At 35.1% G+C, this 20231-nt stretch overlaps 2 protein-coding genes across 2 annotated transcripts; one reads left to right on the plus strand and one right to left on the minus strand.

Moving 5' to 3' along the window:
* Positions 1-3908, plus strand: LOC112707747 (epoxide hydrolase 2). Its single transcript, XM_025759677.3, has 4 exons — positions 1-237; positions 1420-1647; positions 2553-2797; positions 3586-3908. Exons 1-4 carry the CDS (start codon positions 1-3, stop codon positions 3830-3832), a joined length of 957 nt encoding a protein of 318 aa, XP_025615462.1. The 3' UTR covers positions 3833-3908.
* Positions 3909-4357: 449 nt separating this feature from the next.
* On the minus strand, positions 4358-8241 carry LOC112707744 (cation/H(+) antiporter 1). Its single transcript, XM_029288763.2, has 4 exons — positions 7712-8241; positions 6374-6862; positions 5420-5853; positions 4358-4796 (listed from the first exon to the last, which is right to left on the minus strand). Exons 1-4 carry the CDS (start codon positions 8084-8086, stop codon positions 4514-4516), a joined length of 1581 nt encoding a protein of 526 aa, XP_029144596.2. The 5' UTR covers positions 8087-8241; the 3' UTR covers positions 4358-4513.
* Between the last annotated feature and the right edge of the window lie 11990 nt (positions 8242-20231).

Here is a 20231-nt window from a genome sequence, read left to right on the forward strand (position 1 = left end):
ATGGAGGGAATAGAGCACAGAATAGTGGAAGTAAACGGCATCAAGATGCATATAGCAGAAAAAGGAGAAGGCCCTGTGGTGCTGTTCCTCCATGGCTTCCCGGAGCTTTGGTACTCCTGGCGCCACCAGATTCTAGATCTCAGCTCCAAAGGCTACCGCTGCGTCGCTCCCGATCTCCGCGGCTACGGCGACACCGATGCTCCACCTTCCGTCACAAGCTACACCAGTTTTCACATTGTGGGTAACATAACAATATCCATGCTTTATAATTAGGGTTATATATAGTTTTATAAAGGTTAAATTAGTTTGTTACTGAATAGTTAAGGTAGTTTTTCAAAAAAAAAAAAGTAATTAGGTTCATAAATTTCTAATTAAATATCTAAATTTTGAAATTTTTTAATTAGATCCTTACATTAATTTGGAATGTGCAATTAATTTTTTTTACAGTAAACGTTATTAAAATGTTTTTATCCATTTTGCATCACTAGAAAATAATTAAGTTAAATATTTTTGGATGGATAAGAGTATGATTCTAAATTTATGGCTGGTGTAGAAATTTAGTTAAAAACTTTTAAAATATATCTAGACACTTAATTACAGATTTGATAAAATAATAGAGACTAATAAAATAATTTATTTTTTTATAAAAAACAAATATTATATACACTATTTTTTATATACTTTTTACTTTGATGAAAGATAACAAATTTATTTTCTCAATCATGCATATTTTTTATAGAATACCTACTAAAATACAAAATATAAACAAATACATATTACCTAATTTAGTAATGGATTTAATAATTAATTTTTTTAATAGATAATATTTTGTCTTTAATTTCATACCGTAAAAGATATAGAGAAATGTACACAAAGTAGAACAAACATTAATTATCTTTTACAAGTAAGCTATGCCTGATATATGAAATTATGAACACTTCACTATTTTAGAAATAAATTAATAATAGAATAAAACCAACATTTTTAAATTTTCCAAATCCAAAATCGGAATGTTTTTACAAAGTCAAAAAAAATTTACTTAAAAGCATATTGAAGAGAGAAAAAAAAATAAAAAAAGAGAAACTATTGGGAGCTAGCAATTTTCAGTATTTTTGGCCATGATTTGATCTGTATAGACACTAAATTGTCTTTAACAAATAAATTTTACTAGCGCACAAATTCTGAAAAATGTGGGTGTAAATTGTATTGATTTATGTGTGCAAATTCCGGTAAATTTATGTGTAAACTATATGCTTTTTGTATGCAAAACTCTTGTAAGTATGAGTGTAAATTATTGCTGAACATGGCCAAAAATAATAATATTTACCAATTATATAGCATTGCTCATTAAAAAAAAGATCATAAATCTAGCAGTTTATGGTTATAGCTGAAATATTTGTGTATGAATTGTGATATTAGGTGGGTGACCTTGTTGCGCTTATAAAATGGCTGGGTGTTGAACAAGTGTTCTTGGTAGCACATGATATGGGTGCCATAATGGGTTGGTACTTTTGCATGTTTCGACCTGAAATTATCAAAGCCTATGTATGCCTTAGCGTCCCTTTTGTCCGAAGGAACTTCAAAGTTCCCACCGTTGACGCCATGCGTGCAATTTATGGAGATGACTATTATATCTGCAGATTTCAGGTTCCACTCTTCTCATCTAAAAGGTTAAACTGGTATAGAAATGTAAAACATATATCTCTCAAAAAGTTAAATTATAGATGAAAAGATACCATTATATCGTAATCTCCTTTTTAAGGAATAAAATGCGACACGAGTGATTATTAGTGTATTAATATAGTAGTTATTGACATACGTGTTGATTTACTCTTTTATTAATCGTATTTGTACGTATAAATAATAAAAATATAATTAGTTGAGATGACATGTAGCTTAAAATTTAATTAAGAGATTATGTATTTAAGTTTTGAGGGGAAACAATACTGTCATTTTTATTTATGATAATGTCACTTTGCATATGATATTTTTACACTGTATATTACACAGCGTAAACAGTATACAGTGTAAAACTGTCATATATGGTTGCATGAATTTCTTAAAAAATAGGAGTGACGTTATTAAAATAGAAGTGACAAGTCACAAAAAAAAAAAATAGAAGTTACAATATTCACTTCTAAACAAAAATGTTATTTGCACACTAAAATTGGTTATAGTTTAACTTATAATGTGTATTTTGTATTTCAATATACATTTTATATTGATGATTAATTTTAGTGGTTAATTTTGATATACACCTAACATAATTATTTTTGAAAATAAAAAAATATATTGATAAAGAATGCTATGTTTATACCAAACCAGCTACTATATAATTATGTATAAATATATATAATGTTTAATTTATTTTTAATGCGTATTTTGTATTCAAATATGTATTTTATATTAGTAGCTGATTTTGAATTGCACATAGTAGTTGTTACAAGATATATAGAACCTGTCAGCTGTGACTATGTTTCTTAATGTGATCTCACGATCCAAATTTATTTGGTTTCTGACTGTAATAGCACTCTCTTTGCTGGTGGCAATAGGAACCAGGAAAAATGGAAGCAGAGATGGATGAAGTTGGGACTGAGTATGTGTTGAAGAACATCCTCACCACACGCAAGACGGGTCCTCCAATCCTTCCCAAGGGTGAGTTTGGAACTGGCTTCAATCCTGATATGAAAGAAACATTACCATCTTGGCTCACACCGCAAGATTTAGCTTATTACGTCTCCAAATTCGAAAGCACAGGCTTCACTGGTGGATTGAATTACTATAGGAATTTCAACTTGTAAGTTCTCTGATCTGCAATATTTTATTCTTCCTGCTTGTTTAATCTTGTTTTAGATGGTAAGAAAATTAAATTTCTTATTATCAATATGAACATCTGATCATTTGATTCCTGAAAGATTGAAATTAAATATACCAACAAATATGTCTCTCAAAGATGTTTCATTAGTTATTAATAGGATAGATCCTAATGACCAATTCCATTTTTTTTTTAGCTATTAATTCTATAGTTTTCTGAGTATTAGTAAAAAAAAAAAGTGTAGTTGAAACTTATTTAGCAAAACAATTTTTAAGGATTAGTTGATCAGAATATTAATTTTTTATTAGTACTAAATATGCTGGTATATTGGTCATTTAAAAACCACGTAAGAATATAATATCTTCTAGGAGTAAATTTTGTGTCTTAATTAATTTGTTCAAGATCAAATTAGTATGTTTTTTTTTTTTAAAAAATTATTGAACTCTATAGTCCTCATCAGGTATCATGGGAAGATAACCAATGTATGTGAGCTGTGAGCTGTGAGCGAGAGCGAGATTTTAAATTTATAACTGGTAAAGAGAGTTGTCACATGTGATAAAGACTCACAATATATTTTGAAAAGAAGTGGATTCGAATCTTTTCAATTCTTTTGAAAACTCTTTTTAAATGACCTATAAATCTGTAAGCACTTGTTGAGTCTGAAAGCATGTCCTAATCTTAGTAGGCTTAACCAATAATAACGAATTTATCTAAACTTTTTACCACCAAATAAAACTATCATGACACTAACTAGCATTTACATTTTGCAGAAATTGGGAGCTTCATGCACCATGGAGTGGAGTGAAGATCAAGGTGCCGGTGAAATACATTGCAGGTGAGTTAGACATGGTATACACCTCACTGGGGATGAAAGATTATGTTCACGGTGGAGGTTTCAAAGAAGATGTGCCAAATTTGGAGGAAGTGATCATTCAAAAGGGTGTCGCTCACTTCAACAATCATGAAACAGCTGAGGAAATCAGTAATCACATTTATGACTTCATAAAATTTTTTTGAATCGATTTCCCCAAAGAATTTGAATAATCTATCTTCACCTATCTCCTAATTATATTACTCACCTACTATTTGGTTAGTAGAATGTTTGTTATAGTATTTTTTTTTTCTTTTCTATTAAATAGCTGGCCTTTAATTTAATCAAAGCAAGTAAGCGAAGGTATACAATTTTACCTACGGCTACCAGCAAAAGCACTCGACTCATTATTTATCATTGAAGGAAATAAATTAAATCCAGCTCATCAATGAATGATAATAATGAAACGGTAAATGTAAAATAAATGCATTTAACAGGACAAGTATCTTTGAAAAAAAATTTTCCAGCTATTATAGTTCATCAATGTTTATAAATGACCATCAAATTGAGTGGAACTCTTTTTCACTACCTGATATGAGGGTTCATGAATTTGTAAGGTTTTTTTTTTTTTTTTTTTTTTTTTTTTTTTTTTAGTGTTTGTAAGGATAAGCTAAATAAAAAACTCATGGACAACTTTGGTAGCGCAAACTTCTTCAGAGGATCCGAGGATGTGGAAGTCTAAAATTTCTAAATAAGCAGATAAGTTAGTCCTTATTAGTTCTATTCTTAATAACCTACCAAAAAAAATTTCATTTATACACATATGTTCATGAAAAACTAAGTACAAGAATAAGCCTAAGGGTAACTAAATTGTACTTTTAATAACACTAATCACTTATTATGCCTTTCTTGGCATCTCTGTGTTGTTGAACCACTAAAACTGAGCCTTGAATATCAAAATCTGAAGAAGCCAAAATATCACCAACTGTACCAAGTTCAGGACACTCTTCCCAATCACTCATACCAATTGTTAATGAACATTGCCCTCTACCACCCCTTCCTACTATAAACAAAGCGTATAAATCCCCAATCTCTTTTAAACATTCTAATGTTTCTGCTCCATCATGTACAAACTTCTCCACATATCCAATTTGGCCTGAGGTCACATACCTGTTATGTTACATAAATACAAATCCGAATATGAATATTTAAATAAGATACATACATGGTAATTTTATCATGCAATTAGGAGCAAAATATTAAACTAGCCATGGAAATTATAGTGAATGCTTTAATTAAACAAAAGACATTTTTTAGGGTCACAAGATACTATAGCTTTTTGAGAACCAAATTGTTAGGTCTTTGGGAATCAAAGTGATGATATAATTAACAGTTTAATCACAAATATAGAATTTAAGATAGTAGATTTTAAGCTACATATCATGCATAGTAGGCTATGAAGTATCAACACTTTGTTGAGTTGTCGTAATTAAGTGTCAGACAAATTTTAGATGCAACATTCATCTGACTATCTTAATAAAAAAATGAAAAATATTTCTCCAAACACTTTTGAACACATCCAAATACAATACATGTTGATGTATCTAATCTTATTCTTAGATTATGTTAATTATAATATAAAAGATATCTAAAATGATTTTATAATTAAAAAACATAGAAACATTAAGAAAAGATTAATTTATGTCCATATTTTGTGTCGTGTGTTCTTTGTCTGTATCAAGTGCTTCATAGATAGTAAGTAAAATCAAAGTATCTTTTGCATCATAATTTACCTGTTATAGAAATCAACCATGAATGTGTTATCAATCTCATTCACCGTCTCTTCTCCAGTCAGCGACATCAAAATCTCTTTTTCCTCGGATTCTCCACTTTTGATCTGTTCATTTTGTACAGCAGAAGAGGACAGCAAGAATCTAATTATTGTCAGATTGACGCGCGGATGCTTGGAGATTCGTAAGCTCCAAGCAATCGCCTCACGATCATCTGCGCCGCCAAAGAAAAGTGTTGCAACATTTTGTATGTTATCAGATGAAATTAGATTTGAGAAACCAGGGGATCTGGCAAGTCCTCTTTCAATAATCACACCAATAGAACAAGGAGCATGCCTTAGAACTTTCTGGTTTGTAATTCTTATCCCTTCTTTTCCACTCTCCAGTTTTCCATCAATTCGCTGGTGCTTGTGAAAGGGAAGTATAATGATTGATACCTATGTGAACAAAAGAAAGAAGGTTAACACTATGTTCATACAAAAATAAGCGAAAATGCAAGAACAAAATTATTTGACTGAAATGAAGACAAAGCAGATACTAAAGAAACAAACTAACATGCGGACAATGAAAAAGTTATTAAAGCTCTGACAGACTCGACTATGCTACGTGTACACCAAAATCATTCACCAAATCAATTATTTGTATAGAATACATGTTGAAATACAAAATATACATTGAAAATGAGTTAAATAACACATAGTAGCTGACTTTTTGTATGTACATAGCATTTTTGGACAGGCTTATATCTCTAAAAAAAGAGCAATAGCCAAAATAAGAAATAGAAGAGTTTAAAAATGACTATTTAGTTTCATAAGTCGTAGCTGCATGTGTTGATGAGCCAATTGCTAAAAATGTTGTGCCTTTTCGAGTATTGAGTTCAATCAATGTAATAATTCTCCAATCTTATCCGAAACATGAATCAACAATCGATTGAGGGGGAAAAAAAAGGATTGATACCTGAAGATCTTCTGCATCATTGCAAACATCTTCATAAAGAGTTGGGAAAGAAGACACTGCCCTTCTTTGGTGTACCAAAACCTTTGTGTCTGCAGTGAAAGCATCTAATGCATTATTAATATCCACCACATCATTGCCACCATAGTCTTCGTCATCGCTAATCTCGGCGGTTTCCTTTTCATGAAACAGCACGTTAGTCTTGATCTTCTTAACAAGCTCTATCAAATGCATCAAATAGGTGGTCGATGGTGTTTGCTTATTGCCATGTAATGCTAGAACTGTGGATAATACTGCAGACACTTGGCGAGGATCGTATACACAAGCCAGAATTCGAAGCTCATCTTCCAAGCTCTGTGGCTCCAACGCAGTATGGTTTGATACAAACAATCTCTCTTCCCCTCTTGATAGAAAAGCCACAGTTATCCCAGATATGACTGTGTTGAGTACTATTGATACTAGCAACACATTGTAAGCTTCTGGATCAAAAGTCTACAAATAAGTAGCAGAATTAGCATATGGATATTCACATTACAATTTCTGATTAATTCAGTCAAGAACGTCTTTGGGAAGCATGGTTACCTAGCTTTTATAAAATAAAATGAATAAATAACAACCTCTCTTCAAGTATGTTCGGGTGAAAGATTATAATTTGAATTCAACAATTATGTGAGATGTTTTTTTTTATGGGAATACTCTTAAAGCAATATTTTGAACTTTGAAGTTTATGATTATAAGCAGAAAATGATGATTTCATGGTTTAATTAAATTGATCTCAAATATAAAATATTAAATAATATAAACAATTATTTCGGATCACTTTTTTACTTTTTATGTTTATTTCTTATCAATTTTAGTAACTTCATTATCATAAATATTTTTTAATAAACCATATTAGGTGTACACCAAATCAGCCACTAAAACTAGCCTTTAGTGTATTAAAATAAACTCCACATGTTACACAAATACATGATGACTGATTTGGTAGCTAATTTTTTATGTGTATATAACATACAATTCAACCAAAAAAAAATCTTCAATTCACTTTACATCACAACATTTCAAATACTTGTATTAATACTCAGTTATATGAAGATTATATAAAGAAGTGGTGAATTAGTGCTACATGTGTGCCACAAAATCAGCCAATAAATATAGGAATACAAAATCGCCTCACAATGTAAAAAACTTATTATAAACAACACATTCATGTTTATAAGCAAATTTCAAAAACAACATAATCAAATCAGATTGGTAATAGTAACCGATTTTTGATATTGACTTAAAAGTTGAATATGTGCAGATTTTCCAAACACACCTCAAGAGAAGAATTACACTCACAATAACTTGCTTAGCAGAAGCACCAATAAAGAGAAGATCAGCATAGCCTCGTGTGTTCAAGACAAATCCAAGGAAGATTCCTTCACTAGTTGGATACTGAAGGTAACGGCACACAAGAAGAGTGCCACTGAGCTTGCTTCCAATCCCTAACAAGACCAAGATGGCGACATTGGTCAAGCGATTCAAGTTCCAGAAAGCGTTGATAACGTCGCATTGTAACCCTAAGTATCCAAAGTAGACTGGAAGGACAAAATTGTAAATTGAATAGCCGAGTTTATGGAGAAGTGTTCTAGCTGATTTGCCTTCCCTTGGAAATGCAAGGCCTATCAAGAAACAGTTAAGAATACTGTTGAAACCCCAAATTTCTATGACCATGGAACTCACTAGAAGCAAAAACAAGATTAGTAACAGCTCAGGAGCCTTCAGGTACTTTTGGTTTCGGTTTCTCCCATTCAACCAAACGGCTAAGTACCTGTTTGCAAATTAAATTGTACTCCAAAACTTCAGAATGAAATTTCAGTTTTTTAAAAATAATTAAATTAGTCTTTTAATTGATAAATGTGAATTTTAGGGTGCTTTTTGTTGTGGTGTTTAAATTATCTAATTTATTTTTTAAAATAAAAAATAAAATATTTAAAATTTATTAAATATTATTTATTTATTATTAAAGACACCTAGCATTCACCACGGTAAAAACATAATAGTTACATAAAGTATTAAAGAGTTAGGCTGTTAGCATAACATTTTTAACAGTAAGATGACTTAAAGACTTCAATATATTCAAATATATATTTTAAATTAGTTAATTAGATTTATTTTATTTTTATACTAATATAAAATTAATTAACAAAAATGATTCTAACTAATCAATTTAAGGTATTTATTTGATGAGAAAGTATAGGAAGCCAATTGAGTATCTATATAATGTGTATAATAGAAGGTTTAGGAATGTTTGATTTAGGATAACAGATGTTTATTATCTTTCGATAGTATATGGGTGTATTGTGTTTGAAAAATTAATAGTATTTTATTCTAGATGTTATTTTTTAACTCATATTGAGTCAAATAAATAGCCCATTATATACATTGTACAAATATTCTATTAGCTTCCTAGCAAATTCTTGTTTGATTCTTCTAAAATCTTAGTCATGCTACCTCATGTTAACCGCAATTGAATTAGAAGCGAATAATTTTATAAATTTAAGGACTAATTTAATTATTTTTTCACTTACATACTATTTTGATAATCACTCAAAATTTCATAAATCAAATTAGGCATTATATAAAATTCTTTTATTAGCAATTCTGTAAATCTCAAGAGAAAAAGAATAAGTACCTGTTTATAACAATGACTACGCCAGTGACTGAAATGCAAGCAAAACTATAGAAGAATCTTTTCTTATTGAAATTAACCATTATATTGAAGAACACCAAGCATCCCATCTCTGTGATCACGGCAGCAGACACGGCGATTCGGCCGACGTCGGACGCACCAAACCTCAACTCGGCCGCCAGACGAATGACCATAGGGGAGCTTGTGTATGATATGACAAGCATGATGATCATACAAAAATATTGCATAGGTGCATTGGATTGTAACTCTTGGTACAAATAAAAAGAGACAGAAATACCAAAGATGGCACCCATTAATCCACCACCACAAGCCACCAAGCATACTAGACGCCAATTCCGCAGTGTGTAATGAATGTTCATCTCTAAACCAAACAAGAACATGAAGAGTATGCGGCAGAAGAAGCTCACCACTTCATAGTAGTTTATTGAACTTGCAGGGAAAAAAGTCTTCTTTATATAATTAATATGTGACATTGGTCCTAGTACCAAACCAGCCTGTGGAACAATTAATAATAATGAAAATGGAAATTAGAAATTAGAAATTAGAAATATTTTGTGCGAGATAGACAAAGAAAATTATATTTTTGCACTAAGTTGATTGGATTATTATTAATTACCAGAATTTGTGCAACAGGGCCAGTTTGACCCATTGTTTTTAGCACAACATTGAAGAAGTGTGAGACAACAAGAATGCATGCCACTTGCATCCCCATTGAGCTAAGAGGGTTAACAAGATCAGAATCACAGAACATATTGCCGGTGGCATCCATTGTGCTTTTGTAGAAAGGTTAAAATTCAAACTTCAAAGTTCAGGAAGAATTAATCAAGTGTTGCTATATCAAAATCTTGTATGAATTTTCTGGAATAAAAAAAAACCAAGTTTTTTAAATTTCAGATCCTATATTGTTGGTGGAAGATTGGTGGTACAAAAACATTAGGACATTTTACTTTTTCTTCCTTCACTACTATTTATAATTTATAAAATCGAAAATGATATAATTTAATTTTATCTTATAAAATGGTAATTTATTTGTTTTCAGATTTTTAATTTTTTTTAAATATGTTTGGCTTATTTTTATGTTTTTTGTTTTTAAAAACCGAAAATAGGAAAAACATGTTTGGTCTGTTCATTTTGAATATGTAATTTTAATTTAAAATAATTTAAATGTAAAAATATCTTAGAATAAAACTAAAAAAATTAATTGATTATATTTCATAACATTTTAATGTTTTTACTTTTTAATGAGTATGTATTTTAAGTTAGAAATTATCTTTTCTGAAGTATAAATTTCAAAAATAGTGTGTGTGGAAATAATATTACTAGGTATTATTTTAATCAAATTTGTTTAGTTAAAAACTTAAAATTTAAAATTTCAAAGCTAAATTGCAGTAACATATCAATTAAAGAATGGAGTAGTAGTAGTAGTAGAATTCAAAAAATAACTTATAAAACAATTGAATTTTATAAACATTGTTCTAAATTTGTCCATATATAATATACTTTGTACTAGTTTTTTAAATAATAATCTTTAACAAAAAACCTAAATTATTCTGTTCTATAAACTATTTTAGTGTAAACAAGTCCAAACAAGATGTTACCTGAAGTAAAACACAAAAAAATGTGAATAATTTTTTATTAATCCAATGTCTATGATTTGCACACATTTATTCTACAATCATTTTTTGAATTTCTGCCATTTATTTGATTTGGATAGCATCTGCATTTGCTATTCTGATTCAGCCTCAAACCTTCCTCATTTCTTATCAAGTTCTCAATAGAATATTGATCGAACAATTGATCACTTTTATTTTGTCACCTGGTAAAATTAAGTATAGTAGAACAAATATTTAAATTACTCTTTGTCTTCTAATTGAATAATTTGGCATCAATTTTAAAATTAGAAATCTTGCTTTTTAACACTTTTGAAAATCTTTCAATGACTTTTTTTTAAAATGCCTATAATTAAATGATTTTTGTCTTCTATATGATTGGCTCCATCATTAAAATGATGTAAAATATATTTTTTTATAATATAAAGCAAAATAATCGAACACATTAAAAAAATCAAGTAAATCTTTATAATAGTCCTTTAGATTCACACAATTATTTGATTTGATAATTGAGATTCCAATTTTTTTATAGCAATTCCCCAAATAGAATTTCGCACACCATAGTGGTTTCTATTGTCGTTTCCGGTGTTAAGTGAGTTTTTGGAGTACTAATATAGTCATCTTTTATCACGCTAGACAGTCCCAACAGCTAAGTGGTGTGGATTCATTCTAATTTGACCCCAAGTTGGCCCTCCTTAATATAAAATCCGAATCCCAAATGTGCAGAGAGCACTTTATCTTGTGTTTTTCATATTCTCCTTCTTCTTCTTCTTCATCTCTTTTTTCTTCTTTGATAATTGATGTTGATGTTAAGAAACCATGATGAGAGGTGGTAGCACTAATGCGGGGAGCTTTGTCCGGTCACATTTGGGTGGCTAGTCAGCGAGAATGTAGAACTGTGGGAGGGCAGCATGAGTGCCTGAATGGTGTGGTTGTGGCTATTGTCCTGTTTTGAAGTGGACTAGGACAGATTCAAATTCAAACAAACATTTTTTTTTGTCCCAATTATAATGTGAGTGAAGAAGTTAATTCTCTATGTTGATTTGTTAATTGTCCTTTATTTTTTCAACATCTTCTAATTATTGGTTTATTTTAGATAAGTAAAAAGTGGTGGTGTGGATTGTTTGTGTGGGCTGATGTTGGACATGATGAAGATAAAAAACTAAAGAGCAACATGAAGAAAAATTTTCGACTTCTTTAAATGAAGTTCAGGAAAGAGCAAAGAAATACATCAATATGGAGAAAAAGTCCCGACTTAGGGAAACCACGTGCAAGCCTGCCATATCAAGCTCGGGAGAAGGAGAGGGAGCCTAAAAAGAAGGAGGAACAAAATACAGAGAAGCCTCAAAAGTACCACAATTATACTCCTCTCAGAGTTTCTTTAGTAGATGTCTACAGAAAAATATATCATACGGAGAAGCTCCCGCCTCCTCGCCCAATCAAGCATAAGAAGGCGAGAAGTCGGACAAAATACTGTGAGTACCATAAGCTCTACGGACACCCCACTAATGAATGTTACGACCTGGAAAATGTCATAGAAAAGCTGGTCAGAGAAGGTCAGTTAGACAGGTACGTATCCAATAGATTGGATGACCAGAGTAAGAGAAGGAGGGATGAAGAGAACGGACGAAAAGAGTGTCCACCTCAGACCCAGAGTAACACGTACACATGATCAATAGGGGATTCGCTGGAGGACGGATATCGAAATCATCATGCAAAAGGCACCTCAAAGAGGTGTACCAAGTCGGGGAGGGAACTAAACTACCCGACTTACCTACCATCCCAGTCACTAAAGAAGACGTCGAATGGGTAACCCCGGGCACGACGATCCCATAGTAATAACAATGATCCTCGCAAACGCTAACCTCCATAGAACCCTGATAGACCAAGACAGTTCAGTAGACATTCTGTTCAAATCTACTTTTGACAAGCTTGGGCAGGAAGAAAAGGACTTAAAGTCTACCCAGACAACCTGTTCGGCCTAGGGGATGCACCAATAAGACCCCTAGGATACTGTTGGGCCAACCGTGGAGAGCTCTCGACAACCGGAGAGACTTCGGGGAGGAATCAAGTGAGAGAACATAAGATGAGAAGACACCACATCCAACTCAAAACCTTAAGGTGTCAAGTTAATGGGTCTCTCATCTTATAAAATCCTCACTCTTCCTTGCTTTCTTAGACATGCCTGGCATAGATCTCGACCCGATGTCCCATAAACTCACAATGTACCTGACGATTGGATTTTTGACGGTTTAGAATTTCACTAATGAAATCTCGTTGTAAAGTATAGTTTCTAAACCAAACAATAATCCTTTCGTACAAAAAGTTGTTTGTCACTAGTACAAACCCCTAGAATTTATAAACCGAAGTATTGGACCTCGGGTCGTTCTCCCTAGGATTTACAATAAAGTGTCTTGTTATTGGTTGTGAGTTATATTTGGGGTTTTTAAGATTTTAGACAAGAAATATAAATGGCAAAGAAAATAAACTAACAACTAGCAAAGCTCTTGGCAAGATATGAGAACTAGAAGTCCTATCCTAGTTATCCTCCTCAATTGTGATGGCAAATTGTCCATTGCTCCCACTTAGTCAACCTCTAACCATGGAGGAAAGTCAAGTGGATGAATCAATTTGATTCCTCAAGTCCTAATCAACTCCTAAAGGAAAGACTAGCTTTAGAGGTATTCAAATCAATTAGCAACTTCTAATTATCAATCAACAAAGGGATTAGATAACTCAAGAGTCACTAATTACTCTACCTAGGCCAAGAGGAACAAAAGCTACACTAAAACCCAACCAAGCATTTCATCAAACACTTGGAAGGCATAAAAGAGAAGCATAGTAAATTGATAACAAGAATAGAATATAACTACAATTATTGCAAAGAATTAACAACAACAATCAAGGAAATCACAACTATCATGAATTACCTCAAATTGCATTATTGGAAGAAAACAAAGGAACAACAATATATCCAAAACAAAATGAAGAATTACAATTATCAAAGCATATAACTAGGAAGAGAGAGATGAGAAGATTAAGAATTGATAAAAGAAAATTGAATCAAAGCATGAATTAAATCTAGATCTAAGAAGAAAGATTATCCTAAACCTAATCCTAATTCTAGAGAGAAGTGAGAGCTTCTCTCTCTAGAAAACTACTCCTAAAACTAACTATCTATCTAATTATCTCCTAATTCCTCTATGGGTGTGAATGTGTGTGAATGTATGTGAATGTATATCAATCCCCTTCAATCCTTGGCTCTTATATGCATTTTGGCGCCAAAGTTGGTTGCTGAAAACCTTCCAAAATCGCCAGGCACGTGTTACATTAATGAGGTCATGTGCCATCATCGGCGCGTGCGCGCACGGTACGCGTGCGCGTCCTTGGCCTGTTTCGCAATGTGCGCGCGAGCGCCTTGTGCGCGTGCGCGTGCATGGCCTGGATCAATTCTTTGGCTTTTTGTGCTTCCCTCCACTTGTATGCTTCCTTCCTTGCTTCCTTTGATCCATGTTTAGCCTATTTCAACCTGAGATTACTAGCAAACACATCAAGGCATCTTATGGAATCAAAGAGAAATTAGAATTTATCAAAATAAGGATTGAAAAGCATGTTTTTACACTTAAGCACAAATATGGGCGAGATAACAAAACCATGCTAATTCATAGGCTAATTGTGACAAAAGGTTATCAAAATACTCTAAATTCAATACACAACAAACCGTCAAATTGGGGTTTGTCAGTACCCGTCTCCCGATCTGTCCAGCAAAAGTGTCGAAAGCTCAGACCAGAAAGGGCACAGGTCGTGGAAGAGCAAGTATAAATCTTGCTGGAAGCAGGATTCATAAGAAAGGTCAAATATCCATTGTGGCTAGCTAACATCGTTTTGGTGAAAAAATAAAACGGGAAGTGGAGGATGTGCATTGATTACATTGACCTCAATAAAGCTTGCCTCAAGGATCCTTATCCTCTTCCCAGCATTGATTTCCTGGTCGAATCAGCCTTAGACTATCGGTATTTGTCTTTTATGGACGCCTACTCGGGATACAATCAAATCCCGATGTACAAGCCGGATCAAGAAAAGACATCGTTCATAACTCCAAAGGCCAACTATTGCTACGTAGTAATGCCTTTCGGATTAAAGAACGCATGGGCTACATACCAACGACTAATGAACAGAGTATTTTCCTCTCACTTGGAAAAACTCATGGAGTATACGTAAATAACATGCTCGTCAAAACCAAAGAGGACGCGACATTATTGTCCGACCTCTGTGAGGTATTTTCTACAATAAGGAAGCATGGAATGAGGTTAAACCCCTCCAAATGCACCTTTGCAGTAGAGGCCAAAAAGTTCTTGGGATTCATGTTAACCCAAAGAGGCATAGAAGCAAACCCAGACAAATGTCAGGCTATACTAAATATGAAAATCCCGACTTGTGTCAAAGAGGTCCAGCAAATGAATGGAAGGTTAGCAGCCTGATGCGTGAGCATCTTTTCTATCTTTTACTAGTGAATTTGCATTCAAAGTGTTGAGTTTAATCAAGATTTAAATATCTTTTAGCCACTATGGATGCTACTTTGAGTTGTGTGTATTTCAATTTATTTCAAGTAGCATTCGGATGGATTTGATGGAGTTTTGTAGCAAAAAAGGAAGAAAGCGAATGATGCTGTCAACCTCAACCTCCTTGCACTCACAGCCTTGTCTAGGTTCCTAGCCGGATCAGCCCTGAAATCACTTCCCTTATACTCAATCCTAAGAAAAGGGAAACAATTCGAATGGACTCTAGAATGTGAGCAAGCCTTCCTTGATTTCAAAGCCTTCCTAGGCTAGCCGCCCATACTTGCCCGACCAATAAAAGGAGAAGAACTCGTGTTATACCCAACTGTGGCAAGTCAGGCCATAGCCTCCGCCCTAGTCCAAAAAGAGGAAAAGGGGCAACAACCTATCTATTTTATCAGCAAAGCCTTATAAGGGACAAAGTTGAACTATCAAAAGATAGAGAATTTTGCCTATGCCCTTATCCTCACATCTTGAAGACTCCGACCCTACTTTCAAGCTCACACCATTAAAGTTCGCACTAACCAACCAATGAAATATATCTGACAGAAGACAGACTTGGTAGGACAGACGCTACATTGGGTAGTAGAGCTGTCCGAGTTTGACCTAAAGTACGAAGCTCAGACAGCGATCAAGTCACAATACCTTGCATACTTCGTCACTAAATACACCGAAAACTCAGGAAATCCAGCCACATGGAGTCTATACATGATGGGTAATCAAACAAAGTCCGAAGTGGAGCAGGAGTCATTCTAGAAAGTGATCAAAGAACTCAGATAGAACTCTCCTTGAGATTTGAGTTTCCTGCCTCCAACAACCAAGCAGAGTACGAGGCCTTACTCGCTGGCTTAACGCTGGCTAAAGAAGTGGGAGTTGAAAAACCAGTGGTGTTCAATGATGCATAGGTAATAACTTCGCAAATTAACAGCGCCTATCAAGCCAAAGACTCCACTATGGAAAGATACTTAAAAGAAGCCCGAGGACAACTGGCACACTTTTTGGCAAGCAAAATCTGACTTATAACACAAGAATTCAACGCCCGAGCTGATGCCCTCTCCAAGTTAGCCAGCACCAAGCCAGGGGGTAATAATAGGAGTCTTATCCAAGAGACCCTACAAGCATCATCAATATTAAAAGAGGAGGATAACTCGAACCCCAAAGCATTGACCATATCCACCAGAATTTAGGATGAGGATAGATGACTCTTATAGTCAACTTCCTCAAATTTGATATCCTTCCCAATGACAAAAAAGAAGCCAGAAGGCTCATTAAGGAAGCACAAAATTACATATTAGTCCATAATATCCTATATAAAAGAAGGATCTTAACACCCCTCTTAAAGTGTGTCCCGACTTCTAACATGAAAGAAGTCTTAGAGGACGTACACAGTGGCATCTGCGTCAATCACCTAGGAGCCCAATCGCTAGGTAAAAAGGTAATCCAGGCCGGCTTCTTTTGGCCGACCTTACAAAGGGAAGCAACCGAGTTCGTTACGAAGTGCCCACCGAGAAACACGCCAACTTCCACATCGCGCCACCCGAGGAGCTCATCAGGGTTATCTCGCCATGGCCATTTGCAAAATGGGGTCTCGATCTACTTGGACCATTTCTGCAAGCTTTGGGACAAGTCAAATACCTTATAGTAGGGATTGACTACTTCACTAAATGGATTAAGGCAGAACCCTTAGCAACCATCACCACCCAGAGAACTCAGAAATTCTTATATAAGAACATTGTCACAAGATTTGGAGTTTCACACTCCATCACCACGGACAATGGAACTCAATTCACTGACTCAACCTTTAGGAACCTGGTGGCCAACCTAAAAATAAAAAACCAGTTCACATCGGTAGAGCATCCCCAGGCTAATAGACAGGGCGAAGCCGCTAAAAAAGTCATACTGGCCGGGCTGAAACGCCAACTACAAGACGCAAAAGGGGCTTCGGCTGACGAGCTGCCTCAAGTCTTGTGGGTATATCGGACCACCCCACACTCCACGACAGGAAAATCACCCTTCCGACTTGTTTACGGAATGGAGGCCATGATTCCCATAGAAATAATCGAAGAGTAACCTAGAATAATATTCTATAATGAAGGAGCCAACATCTAAGCACAAAAAGAAGAGCTCGACCTCCTCCCAAAAGTTCGAGAAAGAGCTCGGATCAGGAAATAAGCTCTAAAACAAAAGACGACCGTAAGATATAACCAAAAGGTGATTAAGAGGAACTTTGGCACCAATGACCTCATCCTAATCCGAAATGACATCGGGGTACAAAAATCGGGAGAAGGAAAGCTGGCTGCTAATTGAAAAGGGTTTTACAAAATAGTATAGGTCTTAGACAAAGGTTACTACAGAGTGTCCGACCTCCAAGGGCGAGAGCTCCTGAGGTCCTGGCACGCATGTAACCTGAGAAGGTACTACAGCTAGACAGCAAATCTTGTGCTGAGGTGTACTCTTTCCCCCGATTTTAGGATTTTTTAATGAGGCACCAGCACAAGGGCTAGGGTACTCCAGCCCCTAGCACATAGATTCTGTAAAGGAATTTCTTAATTACTAATAAAATTCCTATTTCTTTCACTCATATTTCTCCAAAAGTTTCCTACCTAGAACGCATTAATTTAAGCTCGAAAAATCGCAAAAATTATTTTCCAACCTAAAAATGGTCGGCAAGATGAAGTGATGAAGTACAAATTAATATAAGAAGTTATATAAATAACTCATACAAATCGACCACAACAAGATCAGACAAAAAATGAGCTGTAAAAGTAACTTAATAAAGGCCGACTACTCGAAGTCAGAAATATGAAAGGAAACTAATAACTTACAATTTAACAAAGTTGCTAAGACCTAAAAGTCAACCAAAATATGTTCAAATACCAAGACATAACTTCATTTTAAATGCAGAAAAAGTTCTCTGAGACATAAAGAGAATAACTTTGAAACATTACTTTATGAAGTTGTAAAAGCTACTAAAAAGTAAAAGTGTTCAAAAAAGCTACCAACTACTACAAAAAATTAAGTGTTTTAAGGACCCACAGGTCGGGTCATTCTGATACCGAAAAAGAAATTAAGATTTTTCACCGAAGAGCGGGTTGAGGCTCTCGCCCGTAGAAGCGTCTTTTCCTTTGACAAGTGGAGATGGAGGGTGCATGGAAACCGGCACAGCGGAGATAGCAGTAGGTGATGCAGGAGTCTCTACTACAATGACCTTAGGCTGAACTTTGCTCTGGACCTCTGAAGTTTGGCCGGCCTGAGGAGTGGAAGTCTTCAGGTTGAAGGGAGGCCCCTCATCCTCATCAGGAGCCAGCACGATCTTCCCATCAACGACGATGTTATCCGTGCTGAACAGAGAAAGATCTAGGTCAGGGGCAAGAACTTGAACTTGAGCTTTCAAGTTCTCGAACATCTCGTTCATTCCCCGACCACATGCTCCTGGAGGTCGGCATAGTCATCCCGGGCAGCCTTCAGCTCCCCTCCGAATATCAATCAACTCCCCATAGGTACGAGAGTAACTCTCCTCAGCTTTTTTCTTCATCTCCTCTGCCAGCAGTGTCGCGGCCTCAACCTTCATAGCTCGAGCACGAGTCATCTCCAAGTCAAACTTTAGCTTGACATTCTCCTCCTCCAACTTCGACTTCAAACCATTTACCCTTTCCACCTCAGCTTAGGCAGAATCAAGGAATGCCTGAGTAGCGTGAACATGGGTCTTTTTTAGAGCCTTGGCCAGAGTAGTGTTCAACCCCGTCATACGAATACAGTTACGAGTCATATGGTGAAGGTGATTTTGGATGGACATGTCATCCATGACTGTCTGGATGTAAGGGAGCATATTCTTTCCACTCCAAGCAAACCCGTCAAAATCTTTGTTGTTAATACTTGGCCCCCTAGAGGCCTTCTATTTTTTAGGAGGAGGTCCCTGAGGCGACGGAGTACCCGAACTCTCCAAGGTCGGGTTAGGAGAAGCTAAGCGAACAGCCAGAGTAGAGATAACCTTTCTTGAAGCAGTAGCTCCAGAACCTGATTTCTGGGGAGAAAGTCGGGAGGAAGCACCCTCAGTCTCTTGGCCCTGAAGACTTTGAGCTACCACCTCCTTCTTGGTTTTGCAAAGGTACTTCATAGACGAGGTCTTAGAAGCCATAGTTTCAGCAAGGAAGAAAAAACATCAGGAACAACAAAAGGCAGCTCAAAAAGAATTATAAAGTTAAAGTCAGGAACTACCTAACTCAGAACGGAGTTGACTGAAGTCTCCTAAAAATCCTCTATGTCCAAGTGAGGAGCCCGGTCCCAACACTCTTGCAACACGTCCACGAAGGCTTTTTCAACTTCGTTTAAACTATTTATGGTGTACTTGGTCACTATAGGGTGTTCTTGTCATAAGAGGGAAAAGGTTGGCTTGTCATTTTCATCAAAAAAGAAAGGTCGGGGACCCTCCACAGCTCGAACCTTAAAGAAACGATTTTTAAAATCATGAAAAAACTCATCAAAAATGGAAAATACCTTCCTACCCTAAACGGCTTGGAAGGAAAACCAAGAAGCCTTCCCCTTTAACGTCCCGGGCTTCGTAAAAACAAATAGGTAAAGAAAGAGCTCGGTGGAAGGTCGGACATCCAGTTTCCGACATAGAAGATGAAAAATTTTTAGAAAGGCGCAAGAGTTCGAATGAAGCTGAGAAGGGACCATGTTACAAGACTAGAGGACGTCAGTCTCAAAATCAGTAAAAGGAATGGATATGCCTAGCTTAGTAAAAAAGCAGTCATAAGCATAAAAGAAAGGACGCTCCGATATATCTAAAGGAGGAAAACAAACGCTCTCTTCAGGGTCGGGTGCTATCAGCTCGTAATTTTTCTCATATTTCCTACTCTCATAGATCCTATGATGTCTGCGATAGGCGTCGCAATACTCCCTATCCACTACAGGAACACAACACAGAACATTGATATCTACCCAAGCTAGAAGACTAGAAGGAACCTTAGTCAACATGTTGAGAACAATTGAAC

The sequence above is a fragment of the Arachis hypogaea genome, chromosome 8 (genome assembly GCF_003086295.3).
Source record: "Arachis hypogaea cultivar Tifrunner chromosome 8, arahy.Tifrunner.gnm2.J5K5, whole genome shotgun sequence".
Lineage (NCBI taxonomy): Eukaryota > Viridiplantae > Streptophyta > Magnoliopsida > Fabales > Fabaceae > Arachis > Arachis hypogaea.